The sequence below is a fragment of the Solanum tuberosum genome, unplaced genomic scaffold, assembly GCF_000226075.1.
Source record: "Solanum tuberosum cultivar DM 1-3 516 R44 unplaced genomic scaffold, SolTub_3.0 scf00002, whole genome shotgun sequence".
Taxonomy (NCBI): domain Eukaryota; kingdom Viridiplantae; phylum Streptophyta; class Magnoliopsida; order Solanales; family Solanaceae; genus Solanum; species Solanum tuberosum.
In genome coordinates this window covers 377,333-396,221 of record NW_006238928.1, presented here as the reverse complement: position 1 = coordinate 396,221, position 18,889 = coordinate 377,333, and the positions used below count along the sequence as shown (strand labels likewise).

At 35.8% G+C, this 18,889-nt stretch overlaps 3 protein-coding genes across 4 annotated transcripts; 2 read left to right on the top strand and 1 right to left on the bottom strand.

The window, feature by feature from the left end:
• The first annotated feature begins 1,394 nt into the window (after positions 1 to 1,394).
• On the top strand, positions 1,395 to 6,212 carry LOC102603987 (VIN3-like protein 2). Of its 2 annotated transcripts, XM_015311150.1 has the most exons (5): positions 1,395 to 1,621; positions 1,711 to 1,769; positions 3,219 to 3,846; positions 4,322 to 4,644; positions 5,066 to 6,212. In XM_015311150.1, exons 2-5 carry the CDS (start codon positions 1,751 to 1,753, stop codon positions 5,881 to 5,883), a joined length of 1,788 nt encoding a protein of 595 aa, XP_015166636.1. In that variant the 5' UTR covers positions 1,395 to 1,621; positions 1,711 to 1,750; the 3' UTR covers positions 5,884 to 6,212. The 2 variants fall into 2 exon arrangements, with proteins under 2 accessions (XP_015166636.1, XP_006338049.1); XM_006337987.2 differs by having other exon boundaries at positions 1,395 to 1,769.
• Positions 6,213 to 6,664: 452 nt separating this feature from the next.
• LOC102603652 (uncharacterized) lies at positions 6,665 to 12,546 on the bottom strand. The gene is made up of 3 exons (XM_006337986.2): positions 12,438 to 12,546; positions 11,417 to 11,699; positions 6,665 to 7,456 (listed from the first exon to the last, which is right to left on the bottom strand). Exons 2-3 carry the CDS (start codon positions 11,688 to 11,690, stop codon positions 6,870 to 6,872), a joined length of 861 nt encoding a protein of 286 aa, XP_006338048.1. The 5' UTR covers positions 11,691 to 11,699; positions 12,438 to 12,546; the 3' UTR covers positions 6,665 to 6,869.
• A 168-nt stretch (positions 12,547 to 12,714) lies between these two features.
• On the top strand, positions 12,715 to 18,516 carry LOC102603097 (double-stranded RNA-binding protein 1-like). The gene is made up of 3 exons (XM_006337984.2): positions 12,715 to 12,807; positions 15,544 to 15,803; positions 17,145 to 18,516. The coding sequence occupies exons 1-3, from the start codon at positions 12,783 to 12,785 to the stop codon at positions 18,078 to 18,080; spliced, it is 1,221 nt and encodes a 406-aa protein (XP_006338046.1). The 5' UTR covers positions 12,715 to 12,782; the 3' UTR covers positions 18,081 to 18,516.
• The last annotated feature ends 373 nt before the right edge of the window (positions 18,517 to 18,889 follow it).

The window sequence follows — 18,889 nt, the reverse complement described above, 5'->3', positions numbered from 1 at the left end:
AATTATAATTATTTATTAAAAAACTTTAATATAGTAATATCAATTCCATTTTACAACACTATATACTAAATGATACGATACACACGTGCCATGAAACTAGTATATATATATATATATGATTTTTTCCAAAATAATTACAATTGTTGTTGTTTTTGCTTGTTGCTATTATTTCTTATTTTGTTGTTTTCTGAGTCGAAGATCTACTAGAAATAACCTCTCTACCTTTTTAAGATAGGACAAAAGTTTGTGTACACTATATTTTTGGAAAAAAAGTCTGAAAAATACTTCAACTTTGGCCGAAATTGCTGTTACGATACCAAACTTTATGGAGGACCTTTTACCCCCTGCGACTATTTAATAGTGTATTTTAAAGGTATATATGTGCACACGTGGACACATTACTATTTAAAATGATGCAATATTTATGATGTCCACGTAGACACATATATACCTTTAAAATATACTATTAAATAGTACAAGAGGTAAAAGGTCCTTTCCAAAGTTTGGTATCGTAACAACAATTTCGACCAAAATTGAAGTATTTTTCAGACCCTTTTTCCTATATTTTTTGCAAATTTCAAATGTGAGATTACATTTGATTTGTTGTTGTACCTCTGACTACCTTTAATTATTTCGATGTACGGCTATAAAAAAAGATTAAAATATGGACAAACCCATAAACTTGTCATTAAATTTATTTAAACACTCAAATTATAATTTATTTTAAATGAGCATTTAACCACATGATAAGGTGTCCATATTATATACTCTTAGTTCAATTTTTGATTTATTCTTTTTGCACATGCTCTTAAGCATCTATTAAGTACTTAACCATATAAAACATCTCATTTAACTATACACATCAATATCAATTGAAACAGCTTCATATTTTACAATATATTGAGGTTAATGCTTATAACTAAAGAATGTGACATATTTTAAGTGTAATTTTATCATGGGCATTTGAAAATACTTTTCTTTTCATAAGTTAAATCGAAAGTACTCCGTCAGTATTCTACCTTTCTTTTTATTAAAAACTCTTTGCTTCTAACATTCCAAATGACATGTTTAATACAATAATATTAAATAATATTTCGATACATTCTACACATCTTTTATCTAAAATCACTATAATTCAAAAACCTTCTTTACCCTTTTAAACTCCATACCAAATAAAACATATAAAAAAAAAACTAAGACGAAAAAAATACTCATATCTAATAAGATCAATTTATCACGTGTTCAGATGTTCAATCACGACAAATGAGAGAAGTGAGAAGCGCGTGGTAAGCTAAACCATGCAGAGGCCGTTTCCTTTTTGTTTATTTATAGGGTAAAAAATAAATAGCAGGCGGGTCCCTTATTAATCTCTCATTCGCTTTCACATTCTGAAAATCACCTCCATAATCTGACATCCATGGCTACAACATATACTATAATAATTATTATTATTTTTACTTATTCCTCTTTTTCCTATCCAACTTTTTAATGCTTACCCTTCACTCTTTACCCCCTACCCTCGACAACACCCCACCCACAACTTGCCTCTTTCACGCACACACAGAGAAAAAAGTAGTAAACAATGTTGTTCTTGTTTTGAGATTTTCTTGATCTCATAAAGGTGGAGTCTTTTTACCTGCATTGTTGTATTTTGGGTCAGTTTGTGAGTTTTTACTAAGTGGGGTTTGGTTATTTTGTTTGATTTGTAAGAATGAGAAAGGAATAGGGCAGTGGAGTTTTTTCTTCTGCTATGGAGTCTGCATTATCAGGTATTAAGGGTTTATTTTTATTTATTTTTTATGGGGTTGTTGTATTTTACTGTGTAGAGCTGATGATGGGTGATGGGCATGTCTAATGTTTTATTGGTGGTGGGTTTTGTCTCTTTCCTCTGGGTGTTTTTAAAAAAAATTTGAACTTGATATACTCTTGTTAGTTTTTTTTATTATATGATTTAGGTCCTTAAAGTTTTGTACTTGACAATGTAAGTTGAGTTTAGAGTACATTTGGATCAGCTTGATTTCTCTACTTGTTTCTTCATAGATAAATTTCTCCACTACATGTTTTATAAGCAGCTAGGAAAGATCCTATCTGTGTTTTAAGTAACAACAACATCAACGTATCCGGTGTAGTTACCCAAGTGAGGTTTGGGGAGGGTAATGCGTACACAGACCTTCTATCTGTGTTTTATGCTTAAAGTGCAGTCATTTTTCTTATTTCTGATGCAAGAGAAGCTTGAGCATACTTAGGCTGACTATAGACTATAGAGTATGCAAGTGATATAAGGATGTGGCAGTTCCGTTATGGTGGAGAATTGGCAGCAACCACATAAAGAAGGATGCAATATTATGTTGATAAGCTAATGGTTTTTTTGGTTCATTTAGCATGTTATACAAGAAACCAAATTAGAAAAAGAAAGAATGAATCTAATGCGGTGTTGATTGATCACATTAACAACGTTTCATCCTTGGTGAAAGGAGGGTATTTGGTAGAGAACTAGAGAGAACCCAATTATCTTGATCACCTATGAGCGATAAAGATTATCAAATAGGGAAAATTTCTCTTGAATGGTGTTAGCTAGGGTGCATTAGCTAATGGACTTGTGGACATAGGATATCACATAGCTAACTTTTGTCTTAAGAGCTTTCCTTTTTTTCAATAACAACTTCTGGCTTGGCATTGTGGAACTGGGGAGTTTGGTAGTTTCTTCCTTTAAATTGTTAATATCATACTTGTATTATGTAAACACGTGGAGAGAGGGGTAGTGGTGCAGTTTGCTAGCACATAGGTATCACAGCTTCTGAGTGATTTTGAATTGACGAGTTTGACCTATCTCACTTCAATCAACAGTTTGGCGTTGAGGTGTAGTTGATTGATTTATACACTTGTAAAGATACATACTAGCTAACTCATAAATACACATCTTCATAAGTTCTTATGATTAACGTTGTGCAGGAACAATTTTCACCGTGGCATCTGTTAATTTGACCTGATAAATCTCGAGTGGCTTTGACTACCAGATTCTTTACAGAAGTCACCCCTTTATATTCTAGATCTGTATAGTTTTGCTTTTTCACTGTTCTGTTTCACTATACTTGGGATATCTCAGTGTGCTAAAACACATGATAGTTCTAGTAACAATCAAGAGGGTAGGTACATGTATTTGAAGTTGAATTGTGATGCTCAAATTTGATTTAATTAATACCGAGGTCCCTTTTCAGGTCTCGTTCTCGATCCCTATAAATTTAGCCAATTGAGTATGGAAGATAAAAGGCAATTAGTACATGAAATTTCCCAATGCCCTGAAGATGCGCCGAAGATCTTGAGTTCACTGACCAGAAAAGAACTTCTAGAGATTATATGTGCTGAGATGGGCGAAGAGAGAAAATACTCTGGCTACACAAAATTCAAAATGATAGATCACCTTTTAAAGCTGGTTTCCTGTAAGTCTAACACAGATACTGGTCCTACCTTCAAAAGGCAGCGGACGCAAGAATATCAATGTCAACCTTTCGTTCAGAATGATGAAGTTAATCGGGAGATGGAAAGCAAAACCCAGGTCCTACTCTGTCATAATCTGGTATGTAGAGCTACTCTTGAAAGAGATGATGTTTTCTGCAAACGATGTTCTTGCTGCATTTGTCATCAGTACGATGATAATAAAGACCCTAGCTTGTGGTTAACCTGTGATTCTGATTCTCAAGATGAAATTAAGCCATGTGGATTGTCATGCCATCTAAAATGTGCACTTGAGCACGAACAATCAGGCATATTGAAGAATTGCATCAATCCAAATTTGGATGGAGATTTCTATTGTGTTTCTTGTGGAAAAATTAACGGGCTAATGAGGTATTTACTTCTCTTTAACCCGTAACATATGTGTGTTTAGCAGAAAGGTAGATCCAGGAATGTGGATTGTACATGGTAGTTCATTTTTCTTTACCATGTTTTGCTCCAACGGTGATTTTCTTGCTACCACTGATCCCTCATCTGCATGCTCTTTTCCTTTTGGAAATGTGTGCCTGTCTGTATTAGGAAGTAATGGACCTTATATAACATCCTCGTTAACACAGAAGATATATAAAAAGCTGTGGAATGGTCTGTAGTTTCTGCTAATGGCTATATTTTTGCCCAAAAAAAAGTCTGATGGGGAACGTTTCTGTGTGTTCACATCAGCAGAGGAAAATGTCAATTTTAATTTATTTATTTTGCTTTCAATGCGTATCTTTTTAGTAATCCAAACAAATTTAATGGCAATTTTTTTTTTTAATTCGATGATTTATCTCACACACAATAAAAACTAACCTGATAGTAGTTGTTTTAGAACCTTGAGAAAACAATTGATGACAGCAAAGGAGGCGAGAAGAGTTGATGTACTGTGTTTAAGAATCTCTCTGAGCCATAAAATCCTAGAGAAAACTGAGAAATACAAAGGACTGCTGAAAGTTGTTGAATTGGCTGCTGAGATGCTGAAGAACGAAGTAGGGCCTCTTGCACAGGCATCAGAGAAAATGGATCGCAGGATAGTGAACAGGCTTTCTTGCGGTACTGCAGTTCAGAATCTGTGTGGCTCTGCAGTGGGCACTTTTGATTCCATGTTTCAGAATCAATTCTCTAGTCATACGAAAAAGGAAGAGACTCTGATGTGTGAGTATTCTTAGTCAATTTATTATTGAATATCTGCATGTCAATAGCTCTACTACTGTTTACTTCTGGAAAAACACAGACCTGGAAGGAAACAAGTTACGATAGTGTAATGTTTGACAAGGAAGTCTCGCATTTATCATTGCAATAGTGTCTTCTTTGTTCAAGTTTAAACTTTGAATTTCATATTGTGGGATATTTGTAGAGTTCTATGAAATAATACCGAAGCTTTTGCAAGAAGTTCCAGCCACACAATTAAAGATATATTTCTATTTTCATGAGAATCTGGAAGCATGCAGGCCTAACTGATATGTTATCGTTGTCTTCTTCATCTTTCTGTTCTGCGTACATTACTTATTCTGCACAGGACTATATCTGTGCACTACTGATTTCACCTTTTGCTTTTATTGAACACTCTTGACAGCTTGCCGGATACATTTTGAGGAGCAATCTCCATCTAAAATAACGATTGTCTTTGAATATGATGATTGTATGCTGAAAGAACTTATGGGCTTCAAATTGTGGTATCGGAAGTCCACAACAAACAAATATCCTGACGAGGCAACTTTTATTGCACTAAGCCCTGTGAAGAAATTTAAGCTGGATGGTCTTGATCCTTTGACACAGTACTTCTGCAAGGTTTCTTTCTTCAACAAGGCAGCGACTTTGGGGGTTCAGGAGGTGAATTGGGTTACACCTGCTGTACAGACAAGCTACAAGTCAGGTTCAGATAATGCTACTATAGATAGTACACTGATGCATGCTGAGTCAATGAGTTCTACTGACCACAAACTAACAACTTATGATCCAAAACCATGCTCCCTGAATGACATTGAAAGCCAAGCTAATGCATTTCCTATATCCCCTCTTCCCAAGATGCACATTCCTTTACCTAGTCCACTTTCAAGTGCACCTGCCACACCTTGCCAAACTAATGGATCAAAGGAAGTGCAATTGAGTGGCATTGGACAAGTGAAGGTAAGTGATTATGAGTACTCTGTAGGGATCATCAAGAAGTTGGAACATGAAGGGCTCATAGAAACAGATTTCAGAGTGAAGTTCTTGACTTGGTTCAGCTTGAAAGCCACGACACAAGAAAGAAAGGTTGTTCGAGTCTTTATAGACACCTTTGTCGATGACCATTCAAGTTTGGCAGGACAACTCATGGATACATTCATGGATGAGATATGCTGGGAGCAGAAAGTTGACCTACATGCAATCTACAGTAAATTCTGGCATTAAACAAACATCTACTTTCTGAAATTAGCTAGGGGATAAAATTTGCACAGTTGATTCGATGCTACTAACCAATCTTTGACAACTTATGCTCTGAAACTTATTCTTGTGAATCATATCCATAGCTGTTATCGCTAGAGATAAAAGAGAGGTGAATCTGTTTTGTGCATGAAACTCAATCTTGAAGTAAACCTGTTATCTGAACAGGCTTTGATGTTATTGAAGGATAACATTTCCAGAAAGATGGAAACCTTTTTCATGAACCAAATGTTTGTGGATACAAGTAATTAGGGGAGAAATGTAATCACTTTATCAGAAGAAAAAAGAAAAAGAACTAGGGGAGAAATATTAAGATAATTTTTTTGGATCCAAATATGACCATGAAGGATATGTTTCTATTAAAAAAATAGATCATTTTCTGGATGTTTGGTTACTGAAAATGCTTTCTCACTAGCCCTTTTCCTTACAACTATCTAACTTGGAACTTTATTACTTGCTCAAACTAATATTAGACATTATTATTAATCTCTAGTACTAATTTTTTTTTCAAAACACTATCAGATTTGCTAGAATTGTGTTACTACTCGTTAATATATATACTTTTTCAAAAAATATTTCACTCACTTACCAAACACAATTTTTTGAAAAATATTCTCCATAAAAAGTAACTTCCACCGTACCAAAGACAAACATAATCTTCTTCCAATATCAATGTAATTTCTTTGGTAAATGAAACAGGAACCAATATCTGTACTCTGAGTTCACAGTTCCAAAAAGAAATCAAACCTGAGTGCATAAAATCTGTTTCACTCCAAGGATATCAAGAGCTGGTCAATATTGACATGGATTGGAACTTATTAGGCGTCGATGATAGCTTAAAATGAGCAGGAAACTATACAGATTTGGTTTGGACTATAGCTGAACTTACTATTTGCAGAAACTACAGGAGTATAAGACATAAAAATAACTAAAAAGTTCAAGCATCAAAAGCTTTATGTGTTAGATTGATTATTCACAGTGTCTTCGCCAGCTGCTTCATTGAATGCGGCAGCCAGATATTCAGCGAGGCTTTTCTGGGGAGTGGATTTTGTTGGAGTCTCTCCAAGTTTAGCCCTTTTTGCACTGATGGAGTTGGGAAGGCAGGATTTCAGACAGTCCTGTGTATCGCCACGTGGCTTCCAAATAACCGGCATCAATGCTTTCCATGGGTCTTCCACCATTGACTTATGATAGTAAAATTTGAATCTACCCTTGCCTCCTCTTGAACCTTGGTAAGCCTTGCTTCTGAATCCTGAACCTTGGTAGGGGCTACCTTGCCCATATTGACTACCAGCTCCACTAACTTGAGGAGAACCATGGCTGGAAACGCCACCAATTTGCGGTGAATTAGGCAAAGAGTAGTTGTTAGGTGTGCCAAGAGAGCTATCCAAAGTGGAGTTCCCCGGTGGGGTGCAAAAGGGATTAGTTTTCCTACGGATTCCAAGAGGAATGGCATTGACTCCTCGTGGCCGATACGTTCTTTGAGCCGAGTTATAGTTGCATTGAGCATGATAAACTGGAGAACCATCATTCATAGGTCCTGAAAAAAAAAAGATTAGACAAGGGTCTAGATTGATATGTGAGAAATATATGAAAAAAATATTATTGAATTGTTGTTGTGTCTACATTATTACATTGAGATCCGACACTAGAATACAATCCTTTACCAAGTAGGATACTATTTACTATTCCTATTTCTATTTGTATTCTTATTCCTATTCTAAATAGGATTGTATAAACTATAAACCTATTCCTATTCTAATAGGATTGTATAAACCTATTCATGTTCTAATAGATTGTATAAACCTATTCATGTTCTAATAGATTGTATAAACCTATTCATGTTCTAATAGATTGTATAAACCTATTCATGTTCTAATAGATTGTATAAACCTATTCATGTTCTAATAGATTGTATAAACCTATTCATGTTCTAATAGATTGTATAAACCTATTCATGTTCTAATAGATTGTATAAACCTATTCATGTTCTAATAGATTGTATAAACCTATTCATGTTCTAATAGATTGTATAAACCTATTCATGTTCTAATAGATTGTATAAACCTATTCATGTTCTAATAGATTGTATAAACCTATTCATGTTCTAATAGATTGTATAAACCTATTCATGTTCTAATAGATTGTATAAACCTATTCATGTTCTAATAGATTGTATAAACCTATTCATGTTCTAATAGATTGTATAAACCTATTCATGTTCTAATAGATTGTATAAACCTATTCATGTTCTAATAGATTGTATAAACCTATTCATGTTCTAATAGATTGTATAAACCTATTCATGTTCTAATAGATTGTATAAACCTATTCATGTTCTAATAGATTGTATAAACCTATTCATGTTCTAATAGATTGTATAAACCTATTCATGTTCTAACTGATACTACATAAACACAAAGAATAGCATAGTGATTATTCCACATCATGATTAACCAAAGGTATTACATCAAAAAACATTCCAAACCAGACCTACTACCTTCTGTTAAAAGGTTTGCCTCAAAATCATCAGATTCAAGATTCATATTCCTCATTTTTCATGCTAATTGGATGCTCGTCATTTGCAAAAGTTATGCAGATGGCAGAATAATTTACTCTCCAATAGGTATCAGGAATCATTTCGGACAAACCGGCCTCTCTCCAGGAGAGGAGCTAAAGGAACCCACTCCAAATTCTAGAAAAGAGAATACATTTCATACTAACATGCTACCATTTGTTTTTGCATAAACTTCTCCACTAAATTCATCTATCCTGGCAAGGGCTCAAAATTTAACTGATAGGACAAACTTAAAATGAGCAGCATCGCTGACATGATCTCATCTGATTAATTTCCTTTTCTTTAAAATACTTTAAAACAGAACGCCATACATTGTACATAAATGAGAGCAAAGCTATGAGAAAATGGTCAAGACCTTTGGTAGCATCAGTAGCAATCAGCTTTTGTTTTGCCACATACTATCCTGATCAATAATCACAAAACAACTATATATATTGATACCCCTTCCCTATGTTGACAAGAATCTGTTGTTAAGTGAACTAGTTAACCATTTCCTTTTTTTTTTTGTGTTTTTTTAGTAAATGATTAAGTTAATTAGTGAAGCAACTTTCTTCTCATTCTTTTCAAGTCATAAATGAAGTCGGGTTGGGGTGGAGTTGTTGAAGTAGAGGTCTCACACCTTCTCGTCCTCTACTCATAGGCCTCAATTACACCAATCCTGAACTATGTCCATCCAAGTATTCTTTCCCTTATGCTTTCAGACTAGGTTCAAGCTACATCATACCACCTAGTCCCTTTTAATCTTTCATGGCAATCTCTACATTCATAGCTTGAAAAAGTAAAAGAGGGTCCTTTATTAAGAAGAGACGAAGTAAAAGAAGGTTTTTAAGACTCTTCTTGGACTTCCTTTCTTCGGGAATAGGATCTTGTACCTTATTTGTGCAATCTAGAGTTTACCAATATATCCCTGACAAATCATGAAATACAATACAAATTTAAATTGGTAAGCTTCTGGATGTTAGGGAACAATACCCAGATGGGTGTTTGCAAGTACATTTTTTTTAAAAAAAAGACTACATTCCAGCTTTATGAATTAGTAGCAACTTTTGTATCTAAATCCAATACAACTAAAGAAGAAAGCGATTCCAATAACCCTTTTTTTTTTTAATGATTTCACTTTTCTTAAGTCTTAAAATTCTTTTTAACTAGCAAAAATATTTCAGTGAGGTTAAGATAGTACTCATCCAACTTTACCGGCAACATTCTATCCCTTGCAATTGTGAGATAACATAACTGAAATTATATATAGAAAGAAACATGATATATCCATCTCAATATTTGACCTACTTACTATGTAACTCATCCCAGAAGATTAACCTTTTTCTTTAAATGGGAAAAAACGTTTTTGGTGACAAGTAAAGGAATTAAATAGTTCAAGGCCAGAAGCTCCAGAAAGCTATATTGACATATAAGACTGTCACTTTATATTATTTTGAATTTGATATAGCATCTACATACCCATCATATTTTTAAACTATTAGTTTAACATATCTCCAGGAACCCCAGTGTAACAATTCATACAAACTTTCTTTTTTTTGATAAAGTTAAAGTTGTATTCTTCAGCATTAAGGGTATGCTGGCTACCTCCAAAAAGTTACAATCTAAAACCATAATTACATAGATCCTAGGAAATCTACCAACTGTTCTACTTCTTCTATACCATCTTCTTTACACCAAAAAAACATGTTAATGCAATTTTCTTTAACTTTCTGAATAGAGTTAGTAATATTCTCATGACACCTAAGGTTTCTACAAACTTTCTTCTTTTATCCTTGGAGGTCAACCTTGGTTTTCTTTGGTGTAGAGGGAATAACAGATGGAACAATAAGTAGCGAGGCAAATAGATAAATTAATAAGTCATACAGTCCGTACACTCAGGTTTGCCTACAATTACTTTGCAGCATAGAATCTAAATTGGCATCTCAGCCATCATCAGAGACAAGTTTTTTTATCACAAGACACTCCACTACTTGCCTAACATACTGTAGCAGCTTATAGATAATTTAATCGTCTTATTACCACATGGGTACTATGCAAAAGAAAAGATCGGTTTTCATAGTCAACAGATTTGTTTATTTTTTGGCCAATCATAGTCTTTTTCTTCCAAAAATGATACCCGGCCATTTGACACATCTCCCTTTTGAAGCCAGAATTGATTTTCCTTGATACCTAACATAATGCGTGAAAGGATCCCTATCACTCTCATTATTTCAACTGAACAAAGAACCAAATTTCAGATGAGACTCAACAACAACAAACCCAGTGTAATCCCATAGGTGGAGTCTGAGAAGGGTAGAGTGTACGTAGACCTTACCCTTGCCTAGTCATATCCTACCTAATCACCGCACCCCAATACTTCTTAGGCCTATCTCTACCCCTTCTCAAGCCCAAAATCAACAATATCTCACACTTCCTAATTGGGGCATCTGCACCTCTCCTTCACACATGCCTGAACCATCTCAGCCTCACTTCCCACATCATATAAAGACTCGACCTTGCCAAATTGAACCTAAACGAATCTTTGGGATCTTGAAAAGGCATTACACTTCACAGTTACAATGTAACTGGTAAAAACTTAACTCACAGATGTAGATTCCCTCCATGGCATTAGAATAACAACAAAAACAACCACGCATCAACTCCAAACTAATTGGGGTCGGCATATGAATCCTTAACATCCATTCCGCTCCATCCGCCCCGTTTCATTCCAATACTTTCTCTCAATGGCTCTACATTAACCTAAAATTTATCTTAAGTTCAGCAAGATAAATTGCCCCTAAAGCACCTTGTACTTGCAAAAGAAACACAGGAATCCACAAAGTAATACATATAACACCAAACATCTATGAATAACTCTTGCAGAAGTGCAGCCATATAAAGGGAAAAAAGAAACATAAACTTCAAGAAAGAACATGTAATTACTTGGAGACGTGTTACACGGTTGTGAAACCTGAGGGCTGAGATTGTTCATTTTGTTGTTGGCAGAGAAAGCTGCCATGGGGTCAGTGTAGTAGTCAAATCTAGGCCTTGGCTCATCCTTCCCAGAGGCAGCTGAAGGAGTTTCAATCAATGGATTGGTAAGGCCGTGATCAAGGGGTCCTCCAATAGAATTTTGTTCTTCATTGTTATCTCCAGCCTCTGCAGCTTCCTTTCGGATCGCTTTCAGCCTCTCCTTTCTCTTTTCTGATTCCTCCATTCTTTATATCTGAGTTCTTATCAAGAATCCAATCCAAACTATGACTTAACAAAAATTCCCAAAAACTTAAACTTTTAGCCAAATAGGACTAGTGGGTGTGTGAATATGGCAATATGCACATCTATATGTATACACAGATAAAAAGATTCAATATGAACTATTCCATAACCCAAACTACAAAAAATCCAAAAAAGATCCAGTTTTTCGCCCAATAGGCCTAGTGGATGTGTAAATATGAACAAGTATATGTATACACAGATTAAAAAAAAAATCAGTTTTTAGCCCAATAGGCCTAGTGGGTGTGTGAATATGAACAAGTATATGTATACACAGATAAAAAAAATAATCAACCTGAACTATTCCTTTAACCAAAACTACAAAAAGATAATCCCAAAAGCTCCAACCTTTAGCCTAGTAGGGCTAGTGGGTGTGTAAATATGATCATTCTATATGTATACACAGATAAAAAGTTTCAAACTTTTAGCCAAATAGGGATTGTGGGTGTGAAACTGTGAATATGCACATCTATATGAATGCCCAGATGAAAAAATTCAATTTTTAACCAAATAAGGCAAGTGGATGTGTGAATATGCACACCTATATGAATACCCAGATGAATTTTTTTTTTTTTTAACCAAATAAGGCAAGTGGGTGTGTGAATATGCACGCACATCTATATGAATACCCAGATGAAAAAAACTTCAATTTTTAACCAAATAAGGCAAGTGGGTGTATGTATATGCATACCTACAGGCTACAAGTATATTTGGGGGTTTTAGGGTTGGAGGGTGTGCTTGTATGTTGCTGGAAATTTGAAGGTTGAAGTGGAAAGATAGGAGAAAATGTTTCAAATTCCAAGAATCCAATGGCTTTTATATTTGCTCATTCAATTTCCACTTTTACCCTTTAAGATGATGAGAATAACATTTCTGTCCCCCTGTTCCTTCCAGGTGGCTCAAAAGTTTGATGGGTATTTATGGAATTTTTTCAGAGAATAAATACCATGTTCAATTTTTTCCTTCTATAAAAACAAAAACATTGGGTTTCTACTCATTCTCTTCTTTCGTCTTTGGTAATAGCAACAATACCAAAATGGCGAACAACGAGAGCATCAGAAGTATGTTTTTTTTCTCCTTTTTATGTCTTGAATTTTCTTGTAATTTTTTCTTACTTTTCTAGGATCAATTGAATTCAGTGTTTGGTATGCAAATCAAGAAGAAAAAGCCTCAGATTCTTGTTTGCATTTTTATTTTATTTTTGAGTTTTTTGTGCTTGGTGAATTTTGATTTCTGATGAAATTTTTTTGTTAAGAAAGCGCAAGGAGGAAAAAAGATGAAATCTTTGTTAGAGGGGAAAGAAAAATCCTAAGTTTGTTAAGTTCTAAAAGAAGTTAATGGCTAATACATTTGGGTTTAATGGGTAGTTGAGGTATATGGTGATTTGGTGTTTGGTTTGCTTGTTTATCTGTGATAAATGTAGTAGTTTTGAACTGTGTTTGTAGTTTATAAAGATTTAATACTTGATTCAGAAAAACAAAAAGGTATGTATAGCTTTAAGTCTATTTGGGAAATCTAGGTATGTAGCTCTACAGTATTGGATATTTGAGTTGCATTTTCCTCTGGTAATAGGCATTTTGTTCGCCTCTTTCTGTTAAGCTCAACAGATTGTACTGTGTAGCTAATTTACATGAACATATAAATTTCAGCATCTGTATAGGAATTTGTTTGCCCTCAAAGCACCTCAAGTTTCTTTTCCGCCATATAGTCCAAAACATACAACTAGGAATAGTCCTCCATATCATTTTCATCTTCGAATTTCCTTTGAAATACATCCAGCTGTTGATGAGAGCCTTAATGGTTGCTGGAATATGACCCATTTGATCGCAAGGATATTTTGAAAAAGAGATGTCAAAGGTGACCAGCGACCTCAAAAATGAAGGAATAAGTACCTGCTATCCTCAATTCCCTTCCCACAAAGGAGACATCTGCTACATAACTACAAACGTCTTTTCTGTAATTTTTTTGTTTCAACATCCATTATGAGCAATATCCAACTGAAATGCACTATCTTATAAGGTATATTGGCTCCCCAAATTATCTTTAGAGGCCACGAAGGAACTTCCTGCCACTACAGAAAACTTCATAGTATGTACATAGAAAAAGCCATTTCTTTGTCCAGTCCATGGCAAAGAACCCTCATTTTCAGCATCATACCAGACTTAATTCTTACATCTAGTATAACAATGGTCATGATCGTTTAAGTTTGCATTCTACCTTTGTTGGGGCTAGCTAGAGCTTTCTCTTGTTGCAGTGGGAAGTGCTTATGTAAGGGTAGGATGTACGGGGACCTCACCCCTACCTTTGTGGGGTAGATAGGCAAAGTACTTATGCAGTCTTTGATTAATTAATTTGTTTGAATAAGATATCTGATGAGAAGGGATGTTCCTTTGCCCTTTATTTAGGAGGTGTGTTCAAGAGATTTGAGACATATATCCTTGTCTAAATTGCTGAAACTGAAGGGTCATTTGGTAGGGTGTATTAGAATAGTACATGAATAGGATGTATCAGTAATGTTGGGATTAGTTATGCTGGAATTATTTCTTATCTACTGTTTGGTTTTGTGTATTGAAGGGTGGTTCCGTCTTTAACCATGTATTAAGCCCTGGTATTGCTAATACCATGGGTTTCTATATATTAGTTATACACCCTATAATAATGTATACCTATGTTGAAAACACTACCAAACAAGGTATTAAATATTATCAAGGCTAATACATGTACTATTTTCTCTAATATGTCCTACCAAACAACCCCTGCGTGATGTAAAAGATTGGAGTATTCATACAATATCACCCCATTAAAGTTAGTAATTTTGTGCTAAAGACTCAACAAAGGTTGTTTAGCATAGTTCTTTTTTATTACTTCTCTACTTCGTATAATTTTGGATAGGTGCAATTATTTGTTTTTAGACAGGGATGTTAGGGTTTTTTTTTTTTTTTTTTTTTTTTTTGATTTGCACCGGGTGTCCGAGTCTCTTTGAGCCCCGACTAATCCCGGGGGTGCACAGGCCCTCGGCAAGGAGTTTCCCGCAAGTGCACCACGGTTAATTCAGGTTTTACCCAGTTCCGATGGCCCTCAGAAATTGTTTGCACCCAGTGGGTTTCGAACTTGTAGAACAGGGATGTTAGGGTTTTTTTTTTTTTTTTTGATTTGCACCGGGTGTCCGAGTCTCTTTGAGCCCCGACTAATCCCGGGGGTGCACAGGCCCTCGGCAAGAAGTTTCCCGCATGCGCACCACGGCGAATTCAGGTTTTACCCAGTTCCGATGGCCCTCAGAAATTGTTTGCACCCAGTGGGTTTCGAACTTGAGAACAGGGATGTTAGGGTTTTTTTTTTTTTTTGTATTTGCACCGGGTGTCCGAGTCTCTTTGAGCCCCGACTAATCCCGGGGGTGCACAGGCCCTCGGCAAGGAGTTTCCCGCAAGTGCACCACGGTTAATTCAGGTTTTACCCAGTTCCGATGGCCCTCAGAAATTGTTTGCACCCAGTGGGTTTCGAACTTGAGAACAGGGATGTTAGGGTTTTAAAAGAGAGGAAAAGTAAATAAGGACAGTTTCCAATCCAAAATATTTACATAGTCTGATCCACGGGATTTGATGGTCCCAATTGCTGAAATCTCAGACTTGTAGACATATATATATATGTGCATGCCTTCTGTATTATTATTATTTTAAAATTGTTGAAAATCTAGTTCTCTTATCTTTACTTGTCACCTTTCTGCTTTAAAGCTGTCTTTATTGCTTATTGCTTGTTTTATTAACGGCGATGGTCACTTACTATTAAACATATTACAGGTGTGACAAGTTGTTATGTTTTCAAAAGCCGATTGCAAGAGTATGCGCAGAAAGTTGGACTTCCTACCCCTGTTTATGAGACTATCAAGGAAGGCCCTTCTCATGAGCCTACATTTACGTCTACAGTGATTGTGGACAATGTTAGATATGATTCTCTACCTGGATTTTACAATCGCAAGGCGGCGGAGCAATCAGCTGCTGAAGTTGCACTCATGAGTCTTGGAAACACTGGGTCAATGGAAAACCTTTCTCAGCCAGTGGTAATTTGCTTTATCCTTCATCACTTAAGACAAAACAATTGTGCTTCTGCGCTCTTATGCACTATGATCGTAACTGTTCCTGTATTCTAACCAGAAGCCATAGTGTCAAATCTAGCTTGTGCAAATACATATGTTACTTTTCAAGAAAAAATTGGCCATTGTAATCTCTTATGCTACTGTTTCCTCAATAATTTGCATCTTGGGTAACTTGTCCCATTTGAATTTCAATCTGTGGTGGCGGAAGGCTTCACTATGATGGCCAGCATCTTCATGCCAATAACTTACCTAGGCCAGTTCTTAATGATCTTAGTGTTTTGGTGAATGTATAACTTCCATTTTGTGGTGGAATGCCTTATTCGTCATTTTAGTCATCCGAGCTCCTTTCCCCCTCTCCCAGCAAGATATGACAGTTGAGTCTTTGAAGTCCTCTAAATACCTGCAGCAGAAGCTGGTGAGGAATATCGCACAGAGCATAAATATAGGAAATGTTTTTAATTTGCATTCATGTTCCTGGATTTGAAACTAGACTGTTATTGTTACGGTTTGGGAAGCCATTAGAAATAGCTCATGTGTGACTTCCCTGGTTGTGTTAATTAAGTCCACAATGCAATGAAGATATGCTTTAGCATAACTACTCTAACTACCTTTAGGGGTTTATATGTTAGTTTGAAGTGTGTTAGATTGCTTCCTTCGCTACGTATGCAGTATCACGTGGATCCAGCTCTATGGCCTCCAGTGGACCCACATGTATAGGTGGGGTGCACGTGCACCCGTTAACTTCGGAAAAAATCATGCGTATATATGTATATATATATAAATTAAGTGCACCCATAGAAAACATAGAAGCACACCTCGGGCCGCTGGTTTAAGCCAAAGTACCCAACCGTTAAAACGAACCCAACTTGACCACTGAGCTATTATACTCAACTGTTTTAAGAAAGTTAAAGGCTTAAACTTATAAAATAACAAAGTAAAGTTCAAGTATTAGCTTAGAGCTCATGTTTGATCTATATATTTGTATTTAATATTTCTACTATTGTTCAAGCCATTAGTGACCAATTAAATACGACATTATCCCTTAATCGTCATTGAAAGTTTCGCTAACGCCTAAATTAAGATATTAATTGGTGCATGTGCAGTCTTCAAATCCTGGGTTCGCATTTGATGACCTCTACAAGTTTGTATAATAGAGTAAACGTTTGTCTATGAGGAAACTTTAATTATTATTTTTTTAAAATTAGTTTAGTACTTTTGCTTGGTTGTTGTACTGTCAACTTTCAATTTTTCATGTTGTGGAAGTAACAAACCCTTCTATTTTGCATTGTCTGGTGTATTTTTCAGCATGAAACAGGCTTGTGCAAAAATTTGTTGCAAGAGTATGCTCAGAAGATGAATTTTGCAATCCCACAATATGAATGCGAGAGGTATGACTCAGAAAGCAAAATTATATCATTTTCATGTACTGTTGACGTAGGGGGAATGAAATATATTGGAGCAGCAGCTAGAACAAAGAAGGAAGCAGAGATCAAAGCTGCTCGAACTGCATTGTTGGCCGTTCAGTCTAGCGGTTTTGCGCCTAACTATTCTTCATACACTGTTGTTCCAATGAAGAAGGTCACAGATTTGGCAATCAGCAACCAGGAGAGTGCAGCAGCTCTGAAACCAAAGAAAAACAGATTCAAGAAAAAGCAGACGAGGAATGTTTCAGATGCCAGTTATCGTGTACGCACAAAGAACACTGGTGACTCGGAAGTTCAGATGGTAAATCAAGCTAAACCAGAGATGCATGAAAATGCTGCTGTGATGACTCAAGGTACAGGATCTGGACCTGCACCTTTTGCAGGCACTATGGGTGATCTAGTTCCATCCAACAATTTGAGTTCTGATTATGGAACTTCAAATCTTGGAATCAACTCTCAGTGTGGTGGAGGAGTTACGACTGAGGGAAATGCTGTTATTGGAGTTGAGCAGGTAACTTCAGAGTTGGCACCAGTTGCTTGGAATGACAACCTTCATGTACAGGACCTGCCCCTTTTGCATGAAAATGCTGCTGTGATGACTCAAGGTACAGGATCTGGACCTGCACCTTTTGCAGACACTATGGGTGATCTAGTTCCATCCAACAATTGTGGTTCTGATTTTGGAACATCAAACCTTGGAATCAACTCTCAGTGTGGTGGAGGAGTTACAACTGAGGGAAATGCCGGTATTGGAGTTGAGCAGGTAACTTCAGAGGTGGCACCAGTTGCTTGTAACGACAACCTTCATGTGCTATAGATGCAGATCAAGGATGAAGTACAAACATGGAGTCAGAAATATCTTAACATGTTTGTTTTGCAGGATTAGCTATATCAGATGGTGGGTACAAGAACAGTTTAGATTATAGAGAATACATAGGCCGCTCAAAAAAAAATCGCGAGTTGGTTAAGCTTTTCATTGGAACATCCAGATTGAATGGATTGTTGATGGCGTGCTTTCGCCATAGTGTTATAGCTTTTATAGTTACTAGTACATGCCAAATGTGTGGTGTAGTTGGCACAGTCACAGGTGCATAAATCAGTCTTGACATTACTTGGTTTACTTCATTTGCTTGACCATTTGATTTGCTATTTGATGAGGTAACCTGTTTTATGACAATATTTAAGTATTTATGCTGTCATTTACAATTTGAAGAAGCAACATATATAGATATAGGAGCAGTTACCAGTCTTTACTTCATTTTGTTCATCTGTTCCATCTTTTTTATGTTCCATTGATTTGAATCCCACATTCCAGGTAAGCTCATGATCCTTTGGACAAAAACCTTGTGTACTCATAAGTTACGAATCGGGAATTTAAACTCTATGAGTTCAACTTTTAAGGTTTTTAACATTGAACCTTTGTGTTTTTAAAGTTGTGAGTTCATATCTACTCTTTATTACAATTTTAGTATTTTTAGTGAACTTTTATATATAAATTTATACTTCAAAGCGGAAGTACGCAAGCTACATCTGCCACTGTCATTTACTATTATTTTCTTTGGTTTTATGTTTTAATCAATCGTTTCGTCTACTTTGGTTATCGTACTATCTATTGATTTGAGGATC